The 27,420-nt window shown below is 34.1% G+C and overlaps 1 protein-coding gene across 2 annotated transcripts in view; it reads right to left on the reverse strand.

Annotated features, from left to right (window-relative positions):
* Positions 1-1,751: 1,751 nt before the first annotated feature.
* HTR2A (5-hydroxytryptamine receptor 2A) overlaps positions 1,752-27,420 on the reverse strand; it is a 51,361-nt gene continuing 25,692 nt past the window's right edge. For both annotated transcript variants that reach the window (XM_031961921.1, XM_012545294.2), the window contains exon 4: positions 1,752-3,762. In XM_031961921.1, coding sequence (XP_031817781.1) covers positions 2,963-3,762 — 800 coding nt within the window. In that variant the 3' untranslated portion in view covers positions 1,752-2,962. The remainder of the gene's footprint in view (positions 3,763-27,420) is intronic.

Raw genomic sequence — 27,420 nt, forward strand, 5'->3', positions numbered from 1 at the left:
GGAGGTTGCTGTACATCTGTGTTAGTGGAGAGAGCACCCAGAACTGTGGAATCACAGATGTCTGAGGAATTGACATATATATATATATATATATATATTTACATACATATATGTATGTATGTTTTTAAACACACATACATATACACAACTATATTGTTTCATTTCCATCACAATTAAATTAACATTGAGTTTCTAAATTATTTAAGACAAACTTCCAGTTTATAAAGAAGCTGCTGGCACTGTATCACCTTAATCTATCATGACAGTCAAGGAATATATTAAAAATCTTATACGCTGTTTCACATTGAAATATACAAAATACAAACATGCCCATAAATGTCTATATATATATATATGTATGTATATAAATACAATGTGTTTTCATTAGTTTCTCTCTCTTCCTCCATATAAATATATAAATACTGGACCAACTGTTTGAACATATCTGTGTATATACATATATACATAACCATCTTCATCTGTATATACATAATAAAAGATGTATAATTTGTGGAGAAAGTGAGAAACACACTGATGAACATTGATAATATCTATATAGTTATCAAGTAGTTGTCAGGCAATAATTATGTACATTCAATTCAATAGGCTATATGGGGATAGGAATTCCAATTTTTCTCTGATATACATAAAAAGATGTGCAACATCACGAACTAAGGCAAAATACATTAAATAAGAAGTTTGATAGCATTTGAACTTTATCTGATACATCTACATAATCATTAAAGAATAATTCAGTTCAAACACAGGCTTGATATCAGCTGTATACTATATATTCTAGCTTTTGAGTTACACTACCATTGCTTCAGTCAGCAATACATTTGGTAGGAGATAACTACTGAATTTATCCTTAAAGCAACTGTAAATTATAGGAATAACAAACCCCCCAGGAATTCTCTCCCCTTCTGTCCCCATAATTCATTTGAATAATCTATTCTGAAAGCCTAGAGTTGGGATGGGAAGGGTGAGTAATTCTTTGTATCTCAACAGAATTGTTAATATGGAACTTCCCTGTTGGTTATCACTATTAATCTCTGTTTCAATAGCAGCCAATGTGCTGTTTGACAGTGTAATAGTTGAAAGGATCATGATCAAGGCATGAATATTCTATGTTTAAGTGACTTAAAAAAATTAAAACAGAAAACCCTTTAATGAAATAACAGATCCTCTGCTGTTATATATTCTAGTATCACTAATATGAAAATTGGCCTTTTTTTCCTCCTAGAAAGAACGAACAAACTTAAAATAAAAGCATACTTCACATTTTTAGCAATGTAGATTATATATATTGCAGACCTGGAATTGGAAGAAATTTTAGTTGACACCTCTTCAGTACAATGCCATTTCTTTGAGGACAAATGTTAAAACTGAAGTATTGCTGTAACTCCAAATGCTTGATAAATGCTTGTTGAATAGTCCAGACTGCTCATTTTGCAAATGGGAAAGCTAAGACCTAAGGAGTTTAGATGACCTATTTACTCATAGTTGCATCAATGGTAAGCAGAAAAGCCAGGATTGAACCCACTACTCTGTCTCCAAATCCAGAATTCTTTCAATTACACCATGATGTTCCTTATATAAAAAATTTTACTCAGTTGTTTGGCCAAAGATGTTTTCTTTTTTCTCCCTTTGGTTTTCTCCTCAGAGCTAGTAGCCACCGTAAAAATAAGGCAGTGTGTAAACCTAATGCCTTAATAACTAATCAGTAGATTTTGGTTTATAGGACTCCTCTCAATGTACCAGTAACAACTTTTTTTGAGTGGATGGGTGGTAGTGGGAAAAGGAAACTGAAAGGAAAAAAATTTATTCCCACGTTATTTTTTGTAAATGTCTGTGAATTGAACTAAAGATGACTTCAATTTTCTTTAATTCTTCTTCTGTTGTTTTAATGACTAATATGAATAGGGTCATTTCTACTGATTAGTAGCAATTGTAGATAGTTGTAATGACTGAACACATCCAACTAGTATGATCTTAGACATGACCTCAGATGTTGCTGTGAAGAATCATCTGTTCTGATTCATTTCCAAAACTTTGTTATTGTTGTTGTCATGAAGACATGGCATCACAGAAAAAATCAAAGGACATATTAAAAGCAAATTTTTCCACAAACAATTTCTATAAATCTGTTTGGTAGAATGACTCAGTCCTTTCAATATGTCCAAAATCTGGCATGAGGAAACAAGAGAAATTGAGAATAAAGCATAGAATTTTTTTTTCCCGAAAAGAAACTAGAAATGGTTTTAACTGAATGGCATTTTATAACTTCTGAGGAAAATTAACTTGAAACACAGCATATGGTAAATAGCAGAGGGCACACTTATACTTTAGAATGGTATCTGAATAAATAATAATAAAATATTACCAAATTGTCTATGTAATTATTTCCTTAATACAATTATTATAAGACAAGTACCTGGGTGTTTTTTTCAAAATTAATATATGTTGACAGATTAATTAACATTATCCTTTGTTCCAAAGGTTCTAAAAATATTTATTATTTTCAAATTTCTTTCTATTAATAATTATACCAGAAAGTAATTAATTCAATCCTATGCTGTCAATAAATGACACAGTGGCATAGTTTTTATTTTCAAAAGAAAAAATATCAAAATTGATTTATTTGTGGCCATCATTAAAATTATACCATAAATGGTATTTGCCTTTAAGAAATATATTTTTTAAGATATTAAAAAATAAGTTTAGTAAAGGCTATGCTTAAAATAGCTGAAATTCTTTATGAATTCTTTTATTTTTTTTAAAAAGATGCAATTTTATGGTATTTAACTCTGCTTTTCATTAATAGAATGACATTAGGAATATGTTGATGATATCTATAGATCTGTTAAACTGGCCTAATTTTTCCAAGTCTTTTCCTATTTTTCAGTTAGGTGAATACTTTCTCATTGTGTACTCCATGGTTGCCACTCACTATCTAATGTGATCACACAGAACTAACCTTTTCATTCACTGGGATGACACTATCCTTGGGTGAATTATCTAAATTATGTATCCCGATATCAATTCCAGTGTAGTCTTTATCCGTCACCTCAGAGTCTTTCTTTTCATCATCTTTCTGTGGCATTTGGACTTGCCTAGAATTATAAGCTAATGCAGGTATGGTGTTCACTAAAATCAATTGAAGAGGTTTCTTATCCTCCTTGTACTGACACTGAATATAACGAGAAAAAGCAGACCGGTAAGTTTTATTGAACAGTGTATACACTAATGGATTGACAGCAGAAGAGAGGTAACCAATCCAAACAAATACATTCAGCAGAATCCCAATGATATTTTCATTGCATGATTTTTTGCAGATGACTGCCATCACATTAGTGATGAAAAAAGGACACCACATTACAACAAACAGGAAGAAAACAATACCCAGGACTTTGGAAGCCTTTTGTTCATTGCTGATAGATTGCATAGTCCTCCTTCCATAAGACACGGGTTCCTTGTGCAAGGAACGCTGGAAGAGCTTTTCTGAAGACAGGGAGCTTTGAGGGAGGAAGCTGAAAGATGACAATTTGTTCTTTGGGCCAACATCATTCACACATAAAGTAGCTTCTTTCTGAAGTGTCTTTATTGTTAAAAAGTAGGTGATCACCATAATGGCTAAGGGGATGAAAAAGGACACAAAAGAGCCAATCAGGACAAAGTTCTCATCAGCCAGTAAGCAGCTCTCTTCTTTAAAGACTTTGGAGTCATCTTGTAGGCCTATGACTGGAACTGGCATTGATATACCTTGAAATTGATCAGAAGAAAGAAGGTTATTAAGGATAATGTCATAAATGTGAAAAAAATTGCAAATGTAATTAATGTTCATTGTTCACAGGTGGACTGTATCATAATGGGATTTTTAAAGTAATCATTTCGTTAAAAACTTTCAATTCGGAGAGCATTTTTGGAAATTCAAAATTTGTTTCACATTTATCTATATAATAACAATGATAAGGAAATGCAATGGTACTGAGTTAAATTTTACATATATTTAATGATGTAATTACATGGCATAGTGGAGAGAGAGAGAATTGGACTTGAAGTCAGAAAGACCTGATTTCACATCCTGCTTCAGACATTTATTGATTGTGTGACCTTGAACAAGTAATTTAACCTCTTTCAGTTACCTTATTTGTAAAATGGTGATAATTATAGAATGTATTTCACAAGGCTATTGTGTAAACTTTAAAGTTATGTTGTCATTGTTCAATCCATCTGACTCTGTGTGACTCCTTTTGCGTTTTTTTTTTGGCAAAGATACTGGAATGGCTTGCCATTTGCTTCTCCAGCTCATTTTACAGATGAGGAAAACTAAGACAAACAAGTTTAAATGATTTGCCAGGATCACACAGCTAGTAAATATCTGATGCCACTTTTGAACTCAGGAAGATGAGTCTTCCTGACTCCAGGCCTGGTTCTCTAACCAGTGCAGCACATAGCTGTCAGTTATATCTCTGTAGCTATTGATCTATGTGTAAATGCTAGCTATTATTAATCCATCTTTTATGATTAAAATGGATTTCAAGTTAAAAGTCACTTAGAGCCACCAAATAGAAAACTAACAACAGAAAAAAAAAGTAAAAATCATTTCTTAACTAAGTTACTTTCCTAATTGATATACACTTCTGTGTTCAGCTAGACCCAGATGGGAATTCAATATTGGCTCTCTAAGTCTTGGGTGATTTATTGAGTATTTTCTGAGGGGGCATTATAGGTGCCATTAGGTTTGTTGGCTGAGTGATGATCCCTGTAAGCACAGCATATTTCTTGTGGTATCAGTGGTCAAGTGATTCCTGCTTGCTTGGGCATATTGGTCAGATTAATGCAAGCTGATGACAGCTTGCTCCTTGTAATTGAAGGAAGAATTGAGGTAATAGAAGAAAAGAAAAAGTGAATAAAATATGACACCTCTTTTTTCTGCTCTATCAAACTTGATTTTTGTGTGACTAGGACATTACCTATGCTCCCTTCTGAGCATCTTCCTTTTCCCATCTCTTCTACTGTATTAGTTCTTGCTTTACTCTGCCATCTTGCCTCTGCCTCCCCTCTTCTAGTATATTAGAAAGTGACAAGCCCATTTCTTGCAACCACGCTTCAAGGAAACATCTGTTAGCTGTGTTACTTAAATCAAGTCTAATCAGAGTAATGTGATAGAGCTGACAAATATCATATAAGGATTACTGTGCCATTATGCTCTCTGGACTTGCCTTACTTTCTGTCTAATTCCTTTTAGAAATTGCACAATAGAAATGTTGTATAGATAAACCAGAATTAAATTTTGTTGGTTGCATGAGAAGAAGTCATCAGTCAATCAATCAATCAATCAATCAACAATCACTTAAATGCTTACTTTGTACCAGGGATTGTACTAGATTCTGGGGATGCAAGGACAAAACAAAACAGTTTCTTTTCTGAATTAGCTCACATTCTCTTATTCTTCTTTCTTTCTTTCTTTCTTTCTTTCTTTCTTTCTTTCTTTCTTTCTTTCTTTCTTTCTTTCTTTCTTTCCTTCCCTCCATTCTTTCTTTCTTTCTTTCTTTCTTTCTTTCTTTCTTTCTTTCTTTCTTTCCTTCCTTTCTTCCTTCCTTCCCTCCCTCCATCTCTCCTTCCTTTCTTCTTTCTTTCCTTCCTTCCTTCCTTCCTTCCTTCCTTCCTTCCTTCCTTCCTTCCTTCCTTCCTTCCTTTCTTTCTCTTTCCTTCCTTCCTTCCTTCCTTCCTTCCTTCCTTCCTTCCTTCCTTCCTTCCTTCCTTCCTTCCTTCCTTCCTTCCTTCCTTCCTTCCTTCCTCCCTCCTTCCCTCCCTCTCTCCTGTTATTCCTCCCTTACTTAATTTTTTCACAGTGGGGGAGGAGTAACAAAACAGAGGTGAAGAGGAAGGAAAGTCTATACACAGAGGAGTAAAAATAGAACATATACATAGCAGACACCAGATTTCCCTTCCAAAAACAAACAAAAAATTCAAGCTCATTGGCCAACTGAGCAAGCAGGGAAATTTGACTTCGGTTAAATGATTAATATTACTATTTTAATAACTCACTCTTCCTATTTGGACTTAATAGTCCAGGATGGAAGAATTCAGGCTACTCACAGCCCTGTTCTCACTCTGATTGGTATAGAAACTTTGATTTGGATTGCTTCTTCCCTCCTTAGGCAATCTGGCATACAACATACTCCTAAGATATAACACTGATTTTGAACTTAGTATACTCAATTGACTTGGTTCACTATAGCTTCGAACTCCTACTCTTAAGAATTCCACTAATTTTAGTCTTTTTAGTAGCTGGGATTATAGACATGTACTACAATACTTAACTCAATGAAATGATTAATTGATATCTCTTGTTGACATATGCTATTAATTTCTCAGTCTTAGTTGACAAGGTTTAACATTTTTTTTTCTTTTGAGAAAGATTCTTCAAGTGTTCTTGGGATGTCAAGGAGAATGTTGACAATTAGAACTAGAACCAATTAAACCTTGTCTAATATATCTGGTGCATTTATTGTGGTCTAGTAAGTCTTCTTACTTTGCCCATGCAGTTTAATAAGGTGACTAGGATATTGAAAATCTCCTACATCAAATCTTGTCCTTCTGGATGCCTCTTCCCTTTTTCTATTCTACTTTTCTATGGAGTGCTCTTTGTAAAGAATTAGGATAAGATTAATAAGAATGCCGTACTTCCTTCTGTGATTTGAACACAGTCATACAATAAAGGGGAGATATACAGTGTTTTTAATCTATAGTACCAAGTCTATGGTAATATAATGAATGGATCTCATTCACTAATCCCTCAGAATTATTCAGCCTGGAGCTCTTAATTCACCTTCCCTTGCTCTAGTTTGCTTTGGCTTTGTACCAGCTGGCAAGGAAGGCCAGAGAGATAAATTGACTGTTTATCAATATCAGCAGCAATGCCTCCTTGGTTTTGAGGTGTATTCTTAAGCTAAAAAAGTTAAATGAGTTTAACTATATATATTTTAGTTTAGAAGTAGCAGTATGATTAGCTTCTTTCTTGATAACTATATATTTATCTACTCTTTAATTCAGCCATTTCAATTTTTTTCTTTCAAATTTGGCTTCAGTTATTAACTATTATTTTTAAGAATAGTAAATATTTTGTCCAATTCTGGGTATCATTTTTTAGAAGGATATTGAAAAGCTGAAGCACATTCAGAAATGGGTGTTTAGAATGGTAGAAAGCCTGGGGAGAATTGGTTGAAGGAAGTAAGGGATGTTTAGCTTCAAAAGGAGAAGACTTGGATGGATAGGGGCAAGATAGTTCTCTTCAGGTACTTGAAGGCCTCTCATATAGAAGAAGGACTAACCTTGTTCTCTTTATACCAAGAAGACCCACCACAAAGTAAGGTATTAAAGCTGCAGAGAGACAGATTTGGGTTTGATATAAAGAAAAACTTCCTGACACTTAGAACTATCTGAGAGTAGAACCAGTTACCTCAAAAAGTTAGAACTATCTGAGAGTAGAACAAGTTACCTCAAAAAGTGTGATTTTCTCTTAAGGTCTTCAGTCAAATGTAAATATGACATCGCTGAAGAGAAATTCTTTTTTAGGCACAAAATAGGCTGGGCTAGAAGGCCTGAAAGGTCCCATCCAAATCTGATATTCAATGATTCTGGAACTGGGAGTCAGATGAACTGGATAATATTCTATGTATATTTCTAAGCATACACACATACTCACCCATTCGGCCACATACATTTACAGGTACATGTAAGCAGTACATGCAAAGTCAGCTATATTTATGAGTAGATATGCATATTTGTATACATACATACACTTGAACACACCCATACACGTACATATAAAATCAGGAGTGTACCTGGAGGAGAAGGGGATATCAAATAATAACCTTCTCTCTTAGACTTAGCTTTGGCTCTGAGACTCTTCCTCTCACTCCCTAACCCCGACTCAGATGCGAGGGAGAACACAAAAGAAATTTCCTGCTGGAGATGAAAAGCTTCTTTTAGCCAAAGTACTGAGAACAAATGGGCCGCTTCTATTTTCCCTAAGGAGGTCCTTGGTTGAGGGCTGCTGCTCTGAAAGAACTGTGGAAAACCTTGATACTTTCAACTGAAAGAACATGACTGAGCACATTCTTTGCATGAAGAAGAGAGCATCATAGGGAGAATTTGATCTGAAGTTAGAAGCTGGAAGCAGGGAAAAGCTCCATAATTATGTATTATCTACATATGCTATGTCAGAACAGGTCCAGCCTAAGGACCTATTCCCTGAATCATGTTTCTAAATGCATAAAATAAAATGCATAGGAATACAAGTAAGAAAACCAATTCTATTAAAATTTAGTTATCATAATATTGAAAAAAACAAGTTTATAGATTCTAGGTTAAGAATCCTGAGATGAGATCATCTCTGAGATTCAGTTAAGATTCAGAGTACTTGCTCCCTGAAAATTGAAAAATGGAACATAGTTTGTGACTGGGAAAGTACTCTTTCCTCTTTAGGGAGGAAAGACTATGAGAAAGGGGGCAGATAATGATTCCTTACTATAGCTGTTAGGATATATGTACTCTAGGGGCAGCGAGGTGGCGCAGTGGATAGAATACCAGCCCGAAATCAGGAGGATCTGAGTCCAAATCTGGCCTTGGACACTTAACACTTTCTAGCTGTGTGTGACCCAGGGCAAGTCACTTAATCCCAATTGCTGCAGCAAAAAGAAAAAAAAAAGAATGTATATTCTCTAATAATCATCTTTACTTATCTTTACTTGAGGAGATGAATCAAGTTGAGTGTTTCTTAGGGTAGGTCACTTTCCTAGGTGTGTATATTACATGATATCAGAGAAGAGAATTATGAAAGCTAATATTCTCATTCCCTGATACAATGTATCCCATTACTATTGCTCAAACAAGGAAACTATTTCAGTGTTGAAGATGGATCCTGTGGGTAAGACAAATTGTTCAAAGATCAAGGTGATGCAAATTAGAGTGGATGCACTGATACCCCTGGCCATCACTGAAACAGAAACTGTTCAAGGTTTTTGTTCAATATTAGTAATTTTCAGAGATATGGAATCTTTCTACACTTTAAGTTTGTGGATTTAATGAGGACAGTAGCTGAACTATGTGGTCTATTTTAATTAATATATTTTTCTAAACTAGTGAAAAACAGTGCAGCTACGCAGGTGCAGTGTATAGAGTATTGGGCCTAGACTCAGGTAGACTCATCTTCCTGAGTTCAAATCTGATCTCAGATACTTAACTACCTGTGTGATTCCAAGCAATTTAATTAAGCAACTTAAATTAAATTAAGCAACTTAAATCTGTTTGCCTCATTTTCCACATCTGTAAAATGAGTTGACAAAGGAAATGACAAGCTACTCCAGTATTTCTGCCAAGAAAATCCTACAGGAGGTCACATAGAGAGATTAAAAATGATTGAACAACAACAGTGAAAAACATTATTCAGAGTATAGGCCTTTCACCCATGGCCACTAAGTGCATGTATACAGCACTTAAATGTTGTAAAAGATCTGTGGTTTCGTCTTTCATTGGAACAGTTTACAACTGAGCTGTCCTTTAATAGACTGTTTTATGAGCTGCCATGACCAGAAAAATTCATTTCCTGGTAGACAACTTTTGGTAATGAACCCAGTAGAGGTCTAGCGCTGTCCCTCTGGAGACTGAACTCCATTGGCAGAGCCTTTCAAAATTCAGGATCATGGCCAAGTCATCTATGATCCATGAGACATCAAAGGAGGATGAGAGTAGAACAAATGAATGCATATTTATGTTTTCTCTTTTAAACAAATGAGATGCAAGTGAAATGCTGACATCTGGTCAGTAGATTCTTAGTTGTTATCTATCCTTTAGCACAGATTTTCTTTTTCAGATGTGAAAACGTGATGCACAATTGTAATTTTTAGTTTCATTTAGTTTGATTTCATTTAAAATTGTTACAGGTGGATGGTTGTTTTATTTTGAACTTTATTTTTATTTTGGGTAGGAAAAGGTAGGGTGATTTCAATCCTTAGATTTTTCTGGATGAATCTTTAGTTTCCATTTTCTTCCTTGATGCCCCCTCCCCATCCTCCTACTCCTTGCCCCAGTGTAAAAAGAATAGTACTAATTGATAATAGGCAGTAAGCAGTAGATTGCTAGGTAGTGCAATTGATAAATAGTCTTTGATTTCAAGTCAAGAAGACTCAAATCTTTATATATCCTTGAATGTGAAGCCCATAAATTGAAAAAAACTGATCAATTCTGTCAAGCTGGAAAAACTTGGAATTGTTTAGAACCAGAGATGGACTGTGTATCTACTTCAGAGGACCAGTCTAACAGTTCATGGTGGCTTTCCACCAGGCAATGAATTTTGGCAACCTGTGAAAGGTCATTTGCTAAGGCATGGAAAGGTGCTATGGCAGCCAGGTTGTTTGGTGGGAAGAGTGCCAGGCCTAAAGTAAGGGATATTCATCTTCCTGAGTTCAGGTTTAGCCTCAGACACTTACTAGCTGTGTAACCTTGGGTAAGTTACTTAATCATCTTTGCCTCAGTTTCCTCATCTGTAAAATGAGCTGAATGAAGAAGGAAATAGCAAACCAAAATGGGCTTATAGAGAATTATAGAGTATTGATGCTACTGAAACAGCAACAATAACAAGAAGGAAAGGTGCTAATCAACCTTGATATATATATATATATATATATATATATATATATATATATATATATTGTCTTGTCAGAGCTAGATATTTCAGACAAAAATGTGCAAAACTTTCCTGAGAAGTTCGTAGTTGAGCATTCCTGTCAGATAGAGGCTATTCCTCCCTAACCTTAGATGCTCACCTTGGTATTCCGATTAAAGTTTTATATAATGAGTTTGAGAGATTTAAGGAAGCACACAGAAACCAAATTGAATAATTAACAGCATTGGGAAATATCATGACATATGACTAGGTAATCCATATATCAAAACTCAAGAACCTTGTGTGCTACCTCCTTCCCCCTTTGGAGTGAAATGATGGGGACAAACCACCACAGAGTCTATGACAGATCTAGAACTGAGGTATTAATTATGGACCCTAAGTGGCAGCCAAACTTTAGAGTATATAGAAGCAGATTAAAATGTAATTCGTAAACATTCAATAAAATAAATAAAAATATAATATAACATAGATAATGTTAATTTGTGGTTTTCTAAATCAATATGTTGCTTGCATGAATCTTTTTATTTGCTACTTTTAGAGTATGTCCTGGTTGGTCCAGTCAGATTAAGGAAGAATTATGTTACTGGAGCCAAAGACAATGACAGCCAAAAGTATAAAAAGCTTCAAATATAACCAAGAGTACTGAGAAAATACTATTGGATTTAGCAAATCAAAATAAATGGTCTAGAAAAAAAGTAATTTCAGTAGAGTGATCCCTGATTATAAAGGATTGAAAAGTCATTGTAAGGTTAGGAAATGGAAACAATGAGTATAAGTGACTTTCTAGAAGTCTGTGTAAAGAAGACATAAGATGAGAATTTGAAGGGGTGGGCAATGCAAAATGAAGATTTATTTAAGGACAAGAAAGTCCTGAATGACCTTGTAGGTAGTAGGGAGGGAACCAGGAGATAAAGGGAAGTAGGAGGGAGAGAATAACCAAAGAAATCAGGTCTTGGAGGACATAGGATAGGGATATTGGGTCTTAGAATTGCTCCTGGAAAGGAAATTGGTCTCTTCTTCAGATATTAGAACAAATAAAAGTTTGGAAATTTTGAAGAAATTTGAGATCAACCACACTGATTCTCCTTGCTCTGCTCACCTAAAGTGACTATCCATCTCATTGCTATGTAGTTGTATTGCCTTGGATAGGTCAGGGTTTTTTAAACTTTTTCCATTTGCAAGCCCTTTTGTGTTGAGAAATTTTTATATGACTCAGGGTATATAGGCATATAAAATAGGTATACAAATCAAACATTTACTGATGATAAATCATAATTTCATGATTCCCACATTCAGTTATGTGACTCCATATAAGGATATGACCCACAGTTTAAGAAACTTCAGTATAGGTAATATCTTTAATGTATTATAGTCTCCATATAGTATAAATCATATCCTTATTCTTATTTAGGGATGGGGAGAGAGAAAAGAAATTCTCTTTTCATTCAAGTTCCCTCAATTCCCTATTTCTATCTGTAGGTAGCTGAACCTTTTTTTCTAGATCTTTGGAGAACCAAGGTTTTTTTTTTTATTATCTGGGCACTGGGCCCATTTTCCTGACCGAAGTCAATATGTTATTCCTTATGTCCACCTAAATTCCTGACTCAGCCTCCTTCTATTAGATTGGTTGGTATCAGATTGTTTCCTGGCCCATACACACCATGGCTAGCATTTCCCTTTGGTTTTGAGTACTGATAATTTTACTCAGAGACAATGTATTAGAGGGAAAAGAATGCTGGATTTATAGACATAAGTTCTGACTCTAAACCCTGGCTTTGCTAATGACTAGCTACATGATTTTGGACATGTTTTTTAGTTTCTTTGAGCCTCAGTTTTCTCGATTGTAAAATGGGGATAATAGTAGCTATCCTACCTAATTCACAAGAATTCTATGGGGAAAATATTTTTTATAGATTTTAAAACTATAGCTAAATAAGATTAGTGAGGTGAAAGTCTTCTCTTATCCTAGATTTAGGATTATCTTATCCTAGATTTCCACTTCACTCTTTTTTACTCATTTCCTTTATAAACTTACAACACCTCCAAAATCTTTTCACATTCTCTCCCATTCTCATCAATTTACCTGTAAGTCAGAGGGCTCTTGCTTTCTCCCCATTCAGGAATTATCACATTGTCCTTTTCTTTTTAGGGAAGAAAAAATGTCTTAGAGAGGAGAACCTAAGAATATTTGCATGGAAAACAATATACAACTATTGTTTAATTAAACAGTTGTCCATTTCAAGCTAAAACAGACATATCTCAAAACAAATTTTTCTTTTTCATATTCTCAGAGCCTAACAATGTGCCTTATTTAATTAAGAGTTTGATAAATGCTTTTAAAGTTTGGATGGATTAGGAAGTGGGCTTAAAGCTATATAACTGGCATCAGAGATTTAAAACCAAGTTTTCTGATGCCAAATCTCTCTCTCTTTTCATCACACTTCTTGTAAGATAAGAAATAGTTCTAACTTAAGAAGAGTAATCTGAATTTGCCAAAAAAGATCTTTTACATATTTCTCCTCTTTTTTTTTTTTTGCAAAGAACTTGAAAAGGATCTCAGAGGCCATCTGGTTGAAACTTCTAGTGTTGCAGATAAGAAAAGAGAAGTTCATAGAGGAAAAATGTTTTCTCTAATTTAACAGGAGTTAGTAGCAATTACAGCTGTAGAGCCTCAATCTCTTCAAAGCATTAAAAAATTATATTTGAAAAAGAGTTTTTTTTAAGATAATTTAGTTTAACCTCCTCCTCTTATGACATCTTTTTTCCCTTTGCTCCTTGTCCCTGCTGTTTAGTTAAAATACTGAATTTTCCCCTTTTTCTTCTTAATATTTTAAAATTTATTCATTTATTCATTCAATTTATATATTGTTTGTTCCCGAGAAGCTCTAAGCATTGTATGAAAGATAAATGGAGTCTAATAATACCCTAGTGAGGAGAGCAAATAGAAATGGGAACAGGAGAACAACCAATTCAAGCTGTATACTTGAAGAAAGAGTTCTATTCTGTAACCTATAGACTTAAAATTTGGCCCCCTAATGTACTACATCCCCTGTACAATCTATTCAAAAAGCAACAGTTACAGTTTATTAGAGAGCAAACAAGAAGAATGGCCTTTGGGGACAAGGAAGACAACCAAAGAGGAACATTTATTATGAAAAATAACTCATTAGGCAAAGCAGAGAATCATTTTCTGACATTAGGAAGTTTAAGGATGTGGAGTTTGAGAGAAGTAAAGTAGGGAAATCCTGTTTTAGTAGTTTCCATAGAAAATGTTTCATTTTAGTTTTAGTTTTAGTAGTTTCCATAAAAAATTTTTAAAGAAGAGGCCTTAAAATGAATGAATATATGCATTTTTAGACTTTCTTTTTCTATTGTGATATAGGTCCAGCTTAGCAATCATGATTACAAGGGAGCTAGAAAGACCTAAGAGGAGGCATCAAGGGCTGATGGAAAATTAACCTCATCTTGCTTTCCAAGTTTATCACTTCCACCTTTGGAAAAAGGGTTTATGTATAGGAGACATGGAAACAAGAGAATCTATGCAAATAGGAAGGAGAAGCAGATACAGACATGAGTGAGAGGTATAATAATGAGAGAGAGATTTCAGCATCTAACCAATGCCAAAGCCATTATTTGCAACTGGTCTGACTTCTGGCATAGAGAGGAGAATGAACACGACAGGAGGGTGACTGTCCTTGTGAATTGTTTGCTCACTTGAACTTGGTGTTCTTTTGAACTGAGGAGGTTTTGTCTTTGTTTTTAAATGCATCATTTGATTTTTCTGCTTTTAATTATGATTTTTAGAAGTTTGTTATGTATTTAACCTGCTGTACTTTACTTATTGTTCCTATAATACAGAACAGAGGTTCTTAGTCCTTTCTCCCTCCCCCCTTTTTATACTATAGATTTCTATGGCAGTTTGGAGAAGCCTATAGATTCCTTATCAAAATATTTTTCAATAATCAAAAAAAATAATAAATTTCAGTTAGAGGATATTGAAAATAAAGATATTTTTCTTCCATCCACATCTACACTTTCTCTGATGTAATCTCTGGAGCCTGCAGTACAGAAGAAGGGGAGAAAAAATGTTCCCTATTAAAAAATGAGACTCTGATCAATAGACATTAACCTGGGGATTTGGAGTTACTTTAGAACAGTTGGACAAAGTGGGAGAATAATATTGAATTGTTGCCAACTTGGCAATGCATTTGGAATTTAGAAATGAAACCATGAGCTGGTTAAAACACACACACACACACACACACATATACACACACACAGAGAGAGAGAGAGAGAGAGAGAGAGAGAGAGAGAGAGAGAGAGAGGAGAAAGAGAGAAAGAGAGAGAGAGAGAAAAATGCACATACTCCAAAGTAAGAGAGTTTTTCATTTTCCTTTTAGTTGGTAGAGGCCATTTGTTAGATTTTCTCCAGTCATCCTGCTCCATTTTCTGCATCCAGAGAGTGATGAATGCTCCAGCCTATCTATGTTGGTCCTTGTTACTTACAATAATTACTATGGAAATTTCTGTACCTGTCTTAGTGTAAGACTTCATTGGATTTTCTTTTCTAGGTTGTTGCTCCCATATCCTCCTTATTGCTATTATATATACTCTCTGACAGAGAAAGGTAGATTAGAGCTAGCAATAATATATTACTAGGGCCATACTGGATACAAAGGGGGAAGAGGTACTCTTCATTGAAATCTGTGCCCATCTGCATCCTATTGCAGTCACATTGATGTTGAGCAGTTTCTGAGATTATTGAGTATCTTCTGAATAGAGGCTAGAAGAATTAAATGGGAAAATACTTCTAGACAGAAAATTTGACTTCCTATGTGCCCATTCACTAAAGCTGAAGATTTCCAGTAAGATGTCTTTCCCGTGAAGATGTTCTTTTCAATGTAGCAGGATTTTAGGAGTTGTAAAAAGTTTGAATGTTTTGTATTTTCTGATAAATAATTAAATGAATTTTCCAATGTAGTATTCTCCCACTTTTCTAAATTTGTGGATAGCAATGAAGATATTTAATCAACTCCAACCAAATCAATGCTTTGATGAATTAGCTAGGTTTTTCTTCATTGTTAGTGTGCTTCCAAGGAAGAAATGCATACTAATGAAAATGTTAAGTGAGAATAGGTTTCTCCCACTTGTGATAATGTTAGATGGTTAATCATAGCACAATTGCATTTTTCAACATTTTATAAGGCTTTTGAGGGTATAGGGTAGAAAAAGGGGGCTTCTATTTTCTTTCCTTGTGCAAATGGAATAGAATTGAATCACAAATGTTAGTATTAAAATTGCATGATATGAAAAATTACATCCTCTAATATGGTCACTTTTAAACATTTATGTGAGCAATGGAACAGCTTTATATTGGGCAACAGCTTAACTACCATTTTCATCCATCCTATTCAATTGTTTACTCCAGCAAACATTCATTTCAGCATTGCCTGGTTTCAAGGCATTATGCTAGGACTATGAGGCATTCAAAACTGTATAAAATGCTTTCCTTGCCCTCATGGAGCTTACAGTACCTATGTAGTCACTATTAAATGCATCTCTTTATTTGCACATATTTTATATATTTTTATCTTGTTAGGGTTGTTTCATTAATAAACATTTTGTTATCCATGGCATTCTTGCACGCTATTTAACTTCTAATGTGAGAAGGAATCTAGGCTAAGAAAGATAAAATATCCATTTTTCACAGCTTTCACCTCAATTATCCTAAGTGAAGATTAACTAAAGAAAATTCCCAAAGGAGAAAACTTGTATCCTGAAGTCCAAGTGAAGCTATGCATTTTTCAGGTATTGCTACTGGCCCTAGAACAAACTGGATACATTTATTCTCTTGATAATTTGTCAGTATGTAGGTCTTACAATTGAGTCTCAGAAAACAAAACAAAAAAAAATCTGTAGTAGGGCCAGGAAGGAAATAGATTAGGTAGTTGTTGGTATGTTCATAAAGTTGAAGAAGTCTGGAATTTGAATCCTCTGACTTTAAATCCATTTCCCATACCTGATAGATCTGGAAACTGAGCTACAAAGTAATTACAGTTATAGAGGGTCACAGATAGTGGGGAAACTTGGAATGAGGTACAATAAATATCCTTCAGCCTAGAGGGAACCTGCTGACAATGTCTGGTTCAGCTCCCCATCTCCCCTAATGGCTCTCAGACTGCCTGAGAAGTCAGGGGGTGGTGACAACCTGTGTTGTAGTTGAAGCAGAGTGATCCCAGGTGGCAAAGAGTCATCTACACACAATAGCAAGTTGTTTATGTGGTTCCACATGCACAGTTTACAGTTAGCACATGTGCAGTGTGTTATAGTTATATAAGGGTATTAGGATATGTAAGATTGAGAAAATTTGGAATAAACAGACTCCATGTTTGACCATCTATGTGAGTCCCACCTCTTCACTCCTCTTCTGAGATAAAGGACTTGGGCTGGTACTGAGATCTCCAGAGAACTACTCTGGATGCAATATACAGTGATACCGCAATCAGATAAAATCCAGAGTCTTGGACTATACCCAAAGTTAGGAAGTATAATAGTTCATCTTCTTCTAGGTGTTGCCTTTCTTTCATTAGATTATAAGATCCTTAAGGATAGGTATTTTCTTTTTCTTATTTTATGCCTGGCAAATAGTAAGTGCTTAATAAGTGTTAATTGAATTGAATGGAAAATCACCAGGAAGAGGTTAGACTGGATGACCTCTCAGGTCTCTTTTAGCTCTAAAGTCTGTGAACATATAATTTTATGAACTTCTAGCTTTTACCTTAGAAGTCTTTCTCTCTAGAATACTGAATGTGTTGGACTCATCAGTAATCAACAAAAAGAAAGTAGCAAATTTCACTTTCTGGCCTTTGAATTTACATAGTATCTTTCCTTTGTATTTTCTCAGATAAGCAGAAAGCCAGTAGGTGATGAAGTGGATAGAATGGGGAACCTGGAGTCAGGAAGATTTGAATTTGAATCCTGCTTCTAGCATTTCCTAGCTACCTGACTCTTAAAAAAAGTCTTTATTTGCCTCAGTTTCCTTAGTTGCAAAATAGAGATAATAACAGCCACTGTCTCCTGGGAGTGTTTTGAGGATCAGTGAGATAATTTCTGTGGGTAGTAACTGGCCAAAAATCACTCAGCTAGTAAGTGTTTGAAGTAGGATTTGCACTTAAATCTTCTTTACTATTGGTCTAGTATTTTATCCATCACTTCTCCATATTGTTTCCTCTTTGCCACATGTATCCTAAAGAAAATTAATATAGGATCATGGTCTTTTGATTCAGTTGAAAACAACACTCTGCAATCCTGTTTTTACTTTCTAATCATAGATAATAATTATGATGCAAGAAAATGCAGAAATTCAGAAGAAAGGTGCAAACAACATACTTGAGTCTATGTGGGAAGGTAAATGGGAAATTTAGGGAAGGCTTCTTGTAGGAGGTGGCATTTGATTTGGTCTTAAGAAAGGGGGAGGGGAAGAAAAGAGAGGACTGAAGCCAAGTCCTTTGAAACATGGGGTAACTGGAAGAAATCTTGAAGTTACAAGACCTCAGTTTGTTGTCTTGGCTCAAATACTTAGAAACAGTATGATCCTAGATAAGCCATTAAACTTTTTGAGTATGTGTTTCCTAGGAATGGGAAAGTTGGAAATAATGATCAATGAAGTACCTACCAGATGGTGTCATAGTGAGAAATGTGTCTTGCAAACTTCAAAGTACTATTTACATGTGTTTTTATTGTTATTATTTTAGATAATGAAATATGGCTTCAGATTGGTTATTTAGAGGTAGAAAAATATTTTTATTTGATGGGAAAAGTCAAAAGTGATCTATATTAATGCTTAGGATATTTCCTTAAGTGAAGAGATCCTGAATGATCTTTCCACCAGAAGCTAGTTAATTGCTCTCTAGCTGAGCAGAAGCTCCTTAATCAAAATATATTTTATTTGTTAAAGCAGGAGCATTACGGAAGCTACCACCTAGTTGGAGACCTATTTATCAGCAAAGTGTTCATTAATGGCCATCCGTGGCTGACCCTGACAAATTCCATTACTGAGATAATGAAATCTGATGTGTTACTATTATTATCATTTGCTTATGGCTTTAACACTTCTAGAGCCTGAGGCCAGAGTAGAATATATTTGCTTCCATTTACATTTCATGACTGGGAAAAAATCATGAAAAGCTTTCATGATGAAAAAATAACTGGGACATGGGCAAGATTCCACAAATGAAATGTTAGCAAAGGTATCTTTTTATCATTGCAGTGGGAAAAATTGATCCCTTAAAAGAGTCTTATTAGATTTTATTTTTTGTTGTTATTGTTGCAAGCAAAAATAGAAGATTAAGTGGAAAGGGAAATATGGATTTTGAATTTTAATCAGTACTTCTTGTTCTATAATAGTAGGCCTGGGGAGAACATGGGAAAAAAAAAACAAGGGGGAGAAAACAACCAGGTACAGAGAGGAAGGAAAGAAGGAAGGAAGGAGAAAAACACAAAGAAGCAGACTGGGCCCTTGTGGGAATGAGAAGCTTATAATTAACTTGTAAAGTACACCTTGTTCTTTGGATCCTGAGTCTTTTAAGTTCAAATTGGTTCCATCTAGAACTTTAGCGATTTTTCCAGGTTGTTGTTGTTATCTTACATTAAACCAAAAGAAGTATAATTAATCCCCAAAATTAATCCAGGCTCTTTCTTCTAAGAGCATCTAATAGTATAGGTTTTGGTTTCTGATTGACACAGATCAGTCCCCAGATTTATATCTGACACTCAGAGGTCACTGAACAATGAACAAAAATGAGAATTAGTTAGAGCAGAAGAATCATCTACAAGGATATACAGGAAGGACCTCAGTTGATTTAGCTGAGGGAAGTCCCCTTGTTAAAGTTGCCTACCATTTTTATCAGTCAAGGATCAGAGAGCCCCTGGAGTTCCTTATGACTGCATTTTACTCAAGCAATCAGTTAGTAAAGTCAGCTGTATAAGCCATTAGTTCCTTAAGCCAACCAAAAGTCTTGAGGATGATTTCAAATAACTTTCAAGAAGAGCTAGAGTAACTTAAATGGGTTCGAGTCAGGATTTTGCTCTGACTTTATGGTAGTAAAGCTTTAATTTGGACTCAGTGCATTAATTCTTACTCTACCAAAAGGATAATAACGAGTAATTCTAGTCTTTCTTTCAAGTTTCAAAACATAATAAATTATGGATGACTAAGAAAAGAGAAACTTCAGTGAAGGGAAAGGTGGAAAGAAAAGGAAGGGAAGCTTATAAGTAACTCAAGATCAGTACATAAGGGAAAAAAATAAAGGAAAATGATCCTAATTTAGTTAAAATGATTCAGTTGCCAAAGATGGTCATGAAAACTCAGGCCTCATGAAAATGATAGTGAGTCCACCAGACAAACAAAATGGAACCCTTTAGTAATTATTCAGATAAAGACAAAAAAGTCCCTTTTTATCAATTAGTTGATAAGTTTGTCAATAATTGTTTTTGGGGAAAAATGAATAACCTAAATTAATTACCTCCATGTTCTATTTCACTTTGCAAGTATTGAACTGGGAGCAAAAGACTTGGTTGTAAACTGCATGATTGGATGGAGCTCATTGAAATTTCCTGGACAAGTGAGAAGTTCTTGGAAATGATTCTTCTGTATTCCCAGGCCTGTAATATGGACCAATCTGCTTGCTGACATAATTGGTTTTAATTAAATGTTTCTTATTTTTCATAGTTGATATACATATTCTGCAAAAGGTACACCCCATAATGCTGCCTTTATCTAGTTTTATCAGGGAATGAGTTGTTCCACATAAGAGATTTTTTCAGGTAGTTAAATTTATCCCTTTATTCTTCATAACTTCTTTTCTCTTTAGCAATTAAAAACAAAAGAGGATTTTAAAAATTATTTCACACTTCCTTGCTTTCTTAAACAAGCAAGTAGAACATAAAAAAATTCATGAGCTTGATGAATATTGTCTTGGCTGTATTAGGACCATTTTTGTTTCTTTCTTCTGTGTTGTGGATGGTTGAACCCATGGAAGGCATGAATCAATAGTGAAGTATTTATTTTCTTATGCCTAGGATTTCATGATATTTTTACTCAAAGAGATAAATGCTTTATTGGCTTTTCAAATAATAAAATGTCCAGCTTGTTGATCAAATATGTTGGTTAGTTATGTTTCTATTCTAGTATATCTTAGAGCAAATAATTTCTTAAATAGCCCTGTTTTTGCTGAAACATGATTATGCATAGTAATCTAATCTACAGAAACCAAAGAATTGCCTTATTTAAGAATTAGTCTAGAGTAGAAGAAAGAAAGAAAGTAGAATTGAAGTCAGGAAGGTCTGGATTAAAATCCCACCATATATACTCATGAACTATGTTGTTTCAGACAAGACATTTACATACTGTCTGAGCCTCAGTCTTCTGGTCTCTAAAATAAAGTTAATAATAGCTCCTATGTGTACAGAATTATTGTGAGGATCAAATGTGATCACATTAACAAAGCAGTTTGTAAACCTTAAAGTAGTATATAAATGCAATATACATATATATACATATATAATATGCTTACGTATATGTATGTAGTAATAAATTAACTATTCCTTTATTGTGTAATCGTGACAGTTTCTAATGGAGAGAACCACATTTTCAATCAAATTTTAAAAAGTCAGCAATAACTTCCTTATTTTATTCATAAATCAGATATGATCTAGTCTATATTCACTTGAATAAATCCATATAGATTGATAACACAGAGTCTATTTTGATTTCAGTTGGATTAAGCTTATCTTCCCAAGTTTCAGTTGTATAAAATGGATCTTATATTTTTGATCAAGCTTTTCATGGAAGTAACTAAATTATCAAGGTGGCATCATGGATAGAGTGTTATAGCATAGTATTTAGAAGACCTGAATTAAAATTCTACCTTAGATAGTTCTTAGTTATGTCACCTAAAAACATCATTTACCCTTTCTAAATTTTAATTTCCTCATCTATAAAATGAAATAATGATATCACATATATTACAGGGTTGTTGTAAAGATAAAATGAGATAACATAAGGAAAGTGCTTTGCAAACTATGAAGAGATATGTAAATAATGGCTGTTGTTACTTTATTTTACAATCGGAAAACATTGTAAACTATTGATATTAATTTTCCTTTTTCACTATTTCGAAGGGACTGAATAACCTTAATAATTGTAGATTTTAGTTAATAGATCAATATTGTTGTTGTTCAGTCATTACAGCTATATCTGACTCTTTGTGATTCCATTTAGAGTTCATGGCAAAGAAACTGGAGTGGTTTGTCATTTCCTTCTCCAGTTCATTTTACACATGAGGAAATTGAGACAGGTGTGGTTAAGTGATCACATGGTCCAGGTTCACAAAGATAGTAGTATCTGAAGCTAAATTTTAACTTAGGTTTTCCTGATCTCAGCCTTAGTGCTCTATCCACTGAGTCATTTAGCTGCCTCCTATACATTCAGGCATTTATCATTAGTACTCTTTTCACATTTAAACTTAACAAAATGATTTTTTTTTGTATTTGAAAATAACACTACAGATTTATTGTTATAAGATAAGAGATTTAGAGCTACAATGGATCTTAGGGATGATCTACTCTAGTAGCAATCTCATTTTATCAATAAGGAATTGAATCCTACAGAGGAAAGGAGATATTATTTACTCAGGATTATTGATGGACAGTAATCTGAACCCAGATTTTCTAATTATAGAGCTAACATTTATTTGACTATACCACTTCCTCTAACTTTTATTTTGTTCCCTGAAATGTGATGTGTTTAATATATTCTTTGCACATTAAATTAATATTTTCAGTGGCATTTGTTTAGTTTCTCTGTCCCTAATCTCAGTTGAAGAAAGAGAATGGGGAAACAAGATTTGACTTGTTCTGTGGAGCAGGTAGAGTCACCTTTGCTCTCCTAGTATCAGAAAAAACAGTACATCATTTGGCATGTTATTTTTCTCACCAAAATGAATGCCATTTAAAATTTTTTTTCAATAGCTGATTATAATAATAATAATAAATATAATACTTTAAGGCTTGAAAAACACTTTACATGAATGGCATGTTATCTAAATTCAAACTTTATTATTGTTATCTTTTAATTCTTAAATAAATTCTGCTATCATTAGATGCTGTCATTGTCTCCCATTTTATAGTTTGAAGAAACTGAAGCAAATAAAATTAAATGACTTGCCTAAGGTCACAGAGTTAGAAAGGTCTGAGACAGGATTTGAACTTAGGTCTTCTTGATTCCCAGTCTAACCCTCTATTCACTGGGCCCCCTAACTCCTTCTGGGGACCTATAATTTTCTATATTTAGCAGAATATGAAATCTTTCAATCTTCTGGCAAAAAAGAAACTACTTTCTGGCATAATAAAACCAAGTATTCATGCTTGTTTTCAAAATATTCTCAAAAACATTTCATGCATGGAATTTTGACTTTCTCATACTGTAAATCTTTGGGACCAATGAACAAAAATTAAAACGATATAGATATTTGCTCAAAGTGAGGAAAAATTAAAATTAGAACTTCTCAAAAGTGTTGTGGGTTGTCTAGAAGAAATAGGGAACCCTCTGGAGAGCTCTAGGTCAAGGGCATGAATTTCCCCTTGGTGAAAATGTAGACAGAATTAATGATAAGTATGAGTTGGCATCTAAATTTATAACTCTGAGATACTAGGATTCTATGTTTTGTCTAGATATTCATAGTCTTCCCTTTGCACTTATATCCACAATAATATGACTTTTGTTGATAAGGAAACACAGTAAATTGTCTTCACTATTTATATTGACATATAAGTATGAACAAGCATTTAAAGTTCGATTTATATATGATAACTAATGTTCTTACTAGTTTTCAATAATTTCTGAAATTATTTTAAAATAAATATAGAACCTCAAGTTTTCCAGGTGAGCAAATTATTTTTGATGTAATGCTTTCTCTATTCTTTCACTTTATGTATATTTATTTATTTTTTTCTGCAGAATAGATTTATCTTAAAGAAGAAACAAAAAAGTCATAATTCTCATTTTGATAGTATCTTTCTTCAATGAAAGATGTACGATGGCATTTTATATGCTCATTTTATGCCTCAAGAAATTGACAGTTGAAGAGTCAATCTTACAAACTTTCAAAATATCTACAAAACAGTAATGAGACACTGGTGATGTTAGATTTAAAGATCTCTCCAGTTTACTATCAAATTTCTTTGTTTTTTTTTCATCATTCAATCTATGTTAATTTAGTCTTTGTAATCTTGTGATAATTTTCGAAATCTTTTCTGTTTATTGGTCTACTCTTGCTTAGAGGCAACCATTTTCCAAGAGGTTAATGTAGCCAGTGGTGACAGGGGGTAGCCCAGATAAAGCTCATGCTTGAAAAACTAGATGACTTTGCCCAAACATACCATTGAAGCTGCCCCCAGTTCTGAATGGTGTGAGAAGGAAGGATATGAGTTAAAAAATTTTCAAGAATTTGCATATCACCTGTGTGAACCCAAAGTGAGCAAGACCTTCTGCTGACAATGTCCTATTGAGTCATGGCTCTAGGGCTTTGGAAAACTATGGGGGAATAGAAGAGGGAAGGAATGATATCTATTTTCTCTTTGACAATTGTTTACCCTAAGAATAATGATGCTGGAGGCAATAGGGTGAAGTATAATTGAATTTCTTTTAGGGCAATTGAGGAGTCAGGGAAAAGTCCCATTCACCACAGCATAATTTAGCTACAGGAAGCTGGGTCAGTGGCCAATTATCTGGGACTCTGATAAACTTAAATTCAGTCTCATGTTTCTGATTAAATAAAGTCTTTCCACCTGACCCCCACTACATCTTTTGTATATTCTTTAAACCCTTTATATACTGATAAGGATTCATAATTTGATCTACACTTTGCTTGGGCCTCCAGATTCAGTACTCCATATCTCCAGTGTGAGATGCCTGGCATTGCATAATTTCTTTTTGACCTTTCATTGATCAGGAGCCTTTTAATTATAGTCTTTACAAAGACAAATGAAAAGTTAGGGAATGTCAATAAATTAGAAAACAAAATATGAAAACGGAAGTCAGGACATTTTCATGCATTAGAGATCAGGTTAAGTAGTCTTCCAGAAACCAAGTAAGCATATGAGAATTAGAAAGATATCCACACTAAAGGGTAGAGTAACGTGTGAATGAGAGAAAGTGCATTCAAAAGTACAGATAGCTAAGAGGAACGGGAAGGTCATTGTGATTGCTTTTCTAGATTTCATTGAATTATGCTCTCTATATATCTGTGATTTTCATATATTTTGTCCTTCTCAATAGAATGTTAGTACTCTGAGAGCAGGAATTCTTTCATTTTTGTCTTTATACTATGGTATATAGCATAGTTAGTACCCGGCACATTCTTGTGGATTGATTTTTTAAAATAAAGTACAGTCATATAGTCAGGGACCAGGAGATTCACAAGAATTGATAGAATGGGGTAAAGTATGTAGGACTATATTATGTGCTACAACCAAGAAGGCAATGATCATTTCAGCAACTCCTCATTTCAGCTAGAGAAGTTTTTATATATGTCCTGTTGGGACATATGTAAGTGGAGTCAGTAAGACTCATCTTGAATTTAAATCCTGTTTAGATACTTAGTAGTGCCTATTGAAGTGAATGCATGCATTTTAAATGGTAGAAACTTATATTAGTGCTTCCATAATAATAAAAGAAATTATTTCTATCATGCCCAATAACATAGAATCCTGATGATATCTGTCTTAGAAGCAACATAAAGGATTTTATTAAAGGGCAATATGGGCCAGTCAAATGTCAAGAGCAAAAAACAAACAAACCAACCAAAAAACCACTAATGGAAATACTATATGCTCCATTGGAATTTTTTCACAATGTCAAGAATACATAAGGGGCCTTCAACATACTGACTATATCCTTTCTGGAGGACTTATGGTCTTAAGATGAACTACATTATTGGAAGAGGTACTAATAAATGATGAAAAGACTGCTCTAGTGGCCAAGTACAAGTCACTATGCACCTAGCATTTAGCTGGGGATCTAGCTGGTGATATAAACACAAAAACAAAGAATTCATCTCTTGCCTTTTTTCTTAATCACTTTTGATTCTTTATGGTGCGATACAAAGAACCATGAATTAGGAATCAATTAACATAAATTCTTAGCATATGGATAACATAATCCAATAATATTGGATTAGATAATTATTAAGGTTTCTTCTGGTTCTGACATTTGGGAATCATTTGTTAATCCCAGTGTTTTTTGATCTAGAACTAATAGTCCTCTTCTTTTCATGGTATTAGAGCCCATTTCTTTACCACTCTCCTGTTGGATAGCATAGATTTTGATAAAATTGTTTTTTTCCGATGAGTTTAGTTCTTATTTATAATATTTTACTCAATTAATGTGGTTTCATTTGAGGGTATGATTTGGTAATAAAATAAGAGCACACTTTTAGTTTATATTATTGTGATGTCACTAATTGGCTGGCTTTAGAAAAGTAATTCATTATGCTAACATCTATTTCTGTTGCACATTTAATACATTTTCTGGGCATTCTCACTGGGCTATTGGCTGATATATTCGCAAATCATTTTGGATGCTACCTCTTGTTGTTCTTGGCTGTGCTTATATTTCTTTGGGTTCCTATGGGCTAAGTCAGGTCATTTATTCTATTTGCCAAGAAAACATCCTTTGTTGAAAGCAGCAGAACATTTTCTTTTCCTTTTTGGGGGGTTAATCTGGCATAGACAAACTCTATGCCAACATATTAATGGGTTAATTAAGTCATCTATTCTGATGTTCTCTATTATGCATTGTTGGTCATCACATGAGCAATGACATGAGAGGATCACATGAGAGGGTATAGGAATGAATTGTAAAGGACATTTTTATTCATTCATTAAATCTTTTGACTTCTTAAAAATAATTAATGTCTTATCTTCTATTAAATTTCCTTTTCATTCTCTAATTTTCAGTTTCTTCCTTTATTTCCTTCTCTTCCTTCCTTCTCTCCTTTTCTCCTTTTCTCCCTTGCTCTCTCCCTTCCTTCCTGTCTGCTACCTGTACCAGTCAAAAACAGTGAAGAGCACAAATTCCAACACAGATTCTCTAGGGGATTCTACTATAGACCTTCTTCCCAGATGACATGTAGTCATTTTTTGGATTTGCTTATTCATTCAGTTTTGAATTCTTTTCACATGAGCTGCTATCTAGACTTTTCTTCCCCAATCTGTACTTAGTACAGCTGAGTTTTCAAGCAATCATAGGACTTTTCTCACTGTCTCATTCCAACTCCTTGTTTATCATTTTATGTTAATATGGCTGTCTGATGTTAAGCAAAAAGAATTGGGTCTAACATTATGAACTGATAAGTTTTCTTTAAAAAATGAAAGCCTTAAAAACAAACTTAAGAAAATTTATTAAATATATAAGTAAGAAGCTATTAAGAGAGGTTCTAGAATTTCACTTCTTTTCTTCTTTGTTCCCATCTAATGTGCAGAATTTGGGGATTATAAAAAAGAATGAAAAAAAGTGATTCATTAGTTGCCCCAGCTGGAGAGAGCTTATGGTTCTGCAAAGAGAGAGCAAATTTTCCTTTAAGTAACCAGTTCCTGTGGACAACCAGATAACACAAACTATTATAGAGAATTTGACAGGGTATTCATATTGGGAAAAATAAAGT

This window comes from Sarcophilus harrisii, chromosome 3 (genome assembly GCF_902635505.1).
Source record: "Sarcophilus harrisii chromosome 3, mSarHar1.11, whole genome shotgun sequence".
In the NCBI taxonomy this organism is placed as follows: Eukaryota; Metazoa; Chordata; class Mammalia; order Dasyuromorphia; family Dasyuridae; genus Sarcophilus; species Sarcophilus harrisii.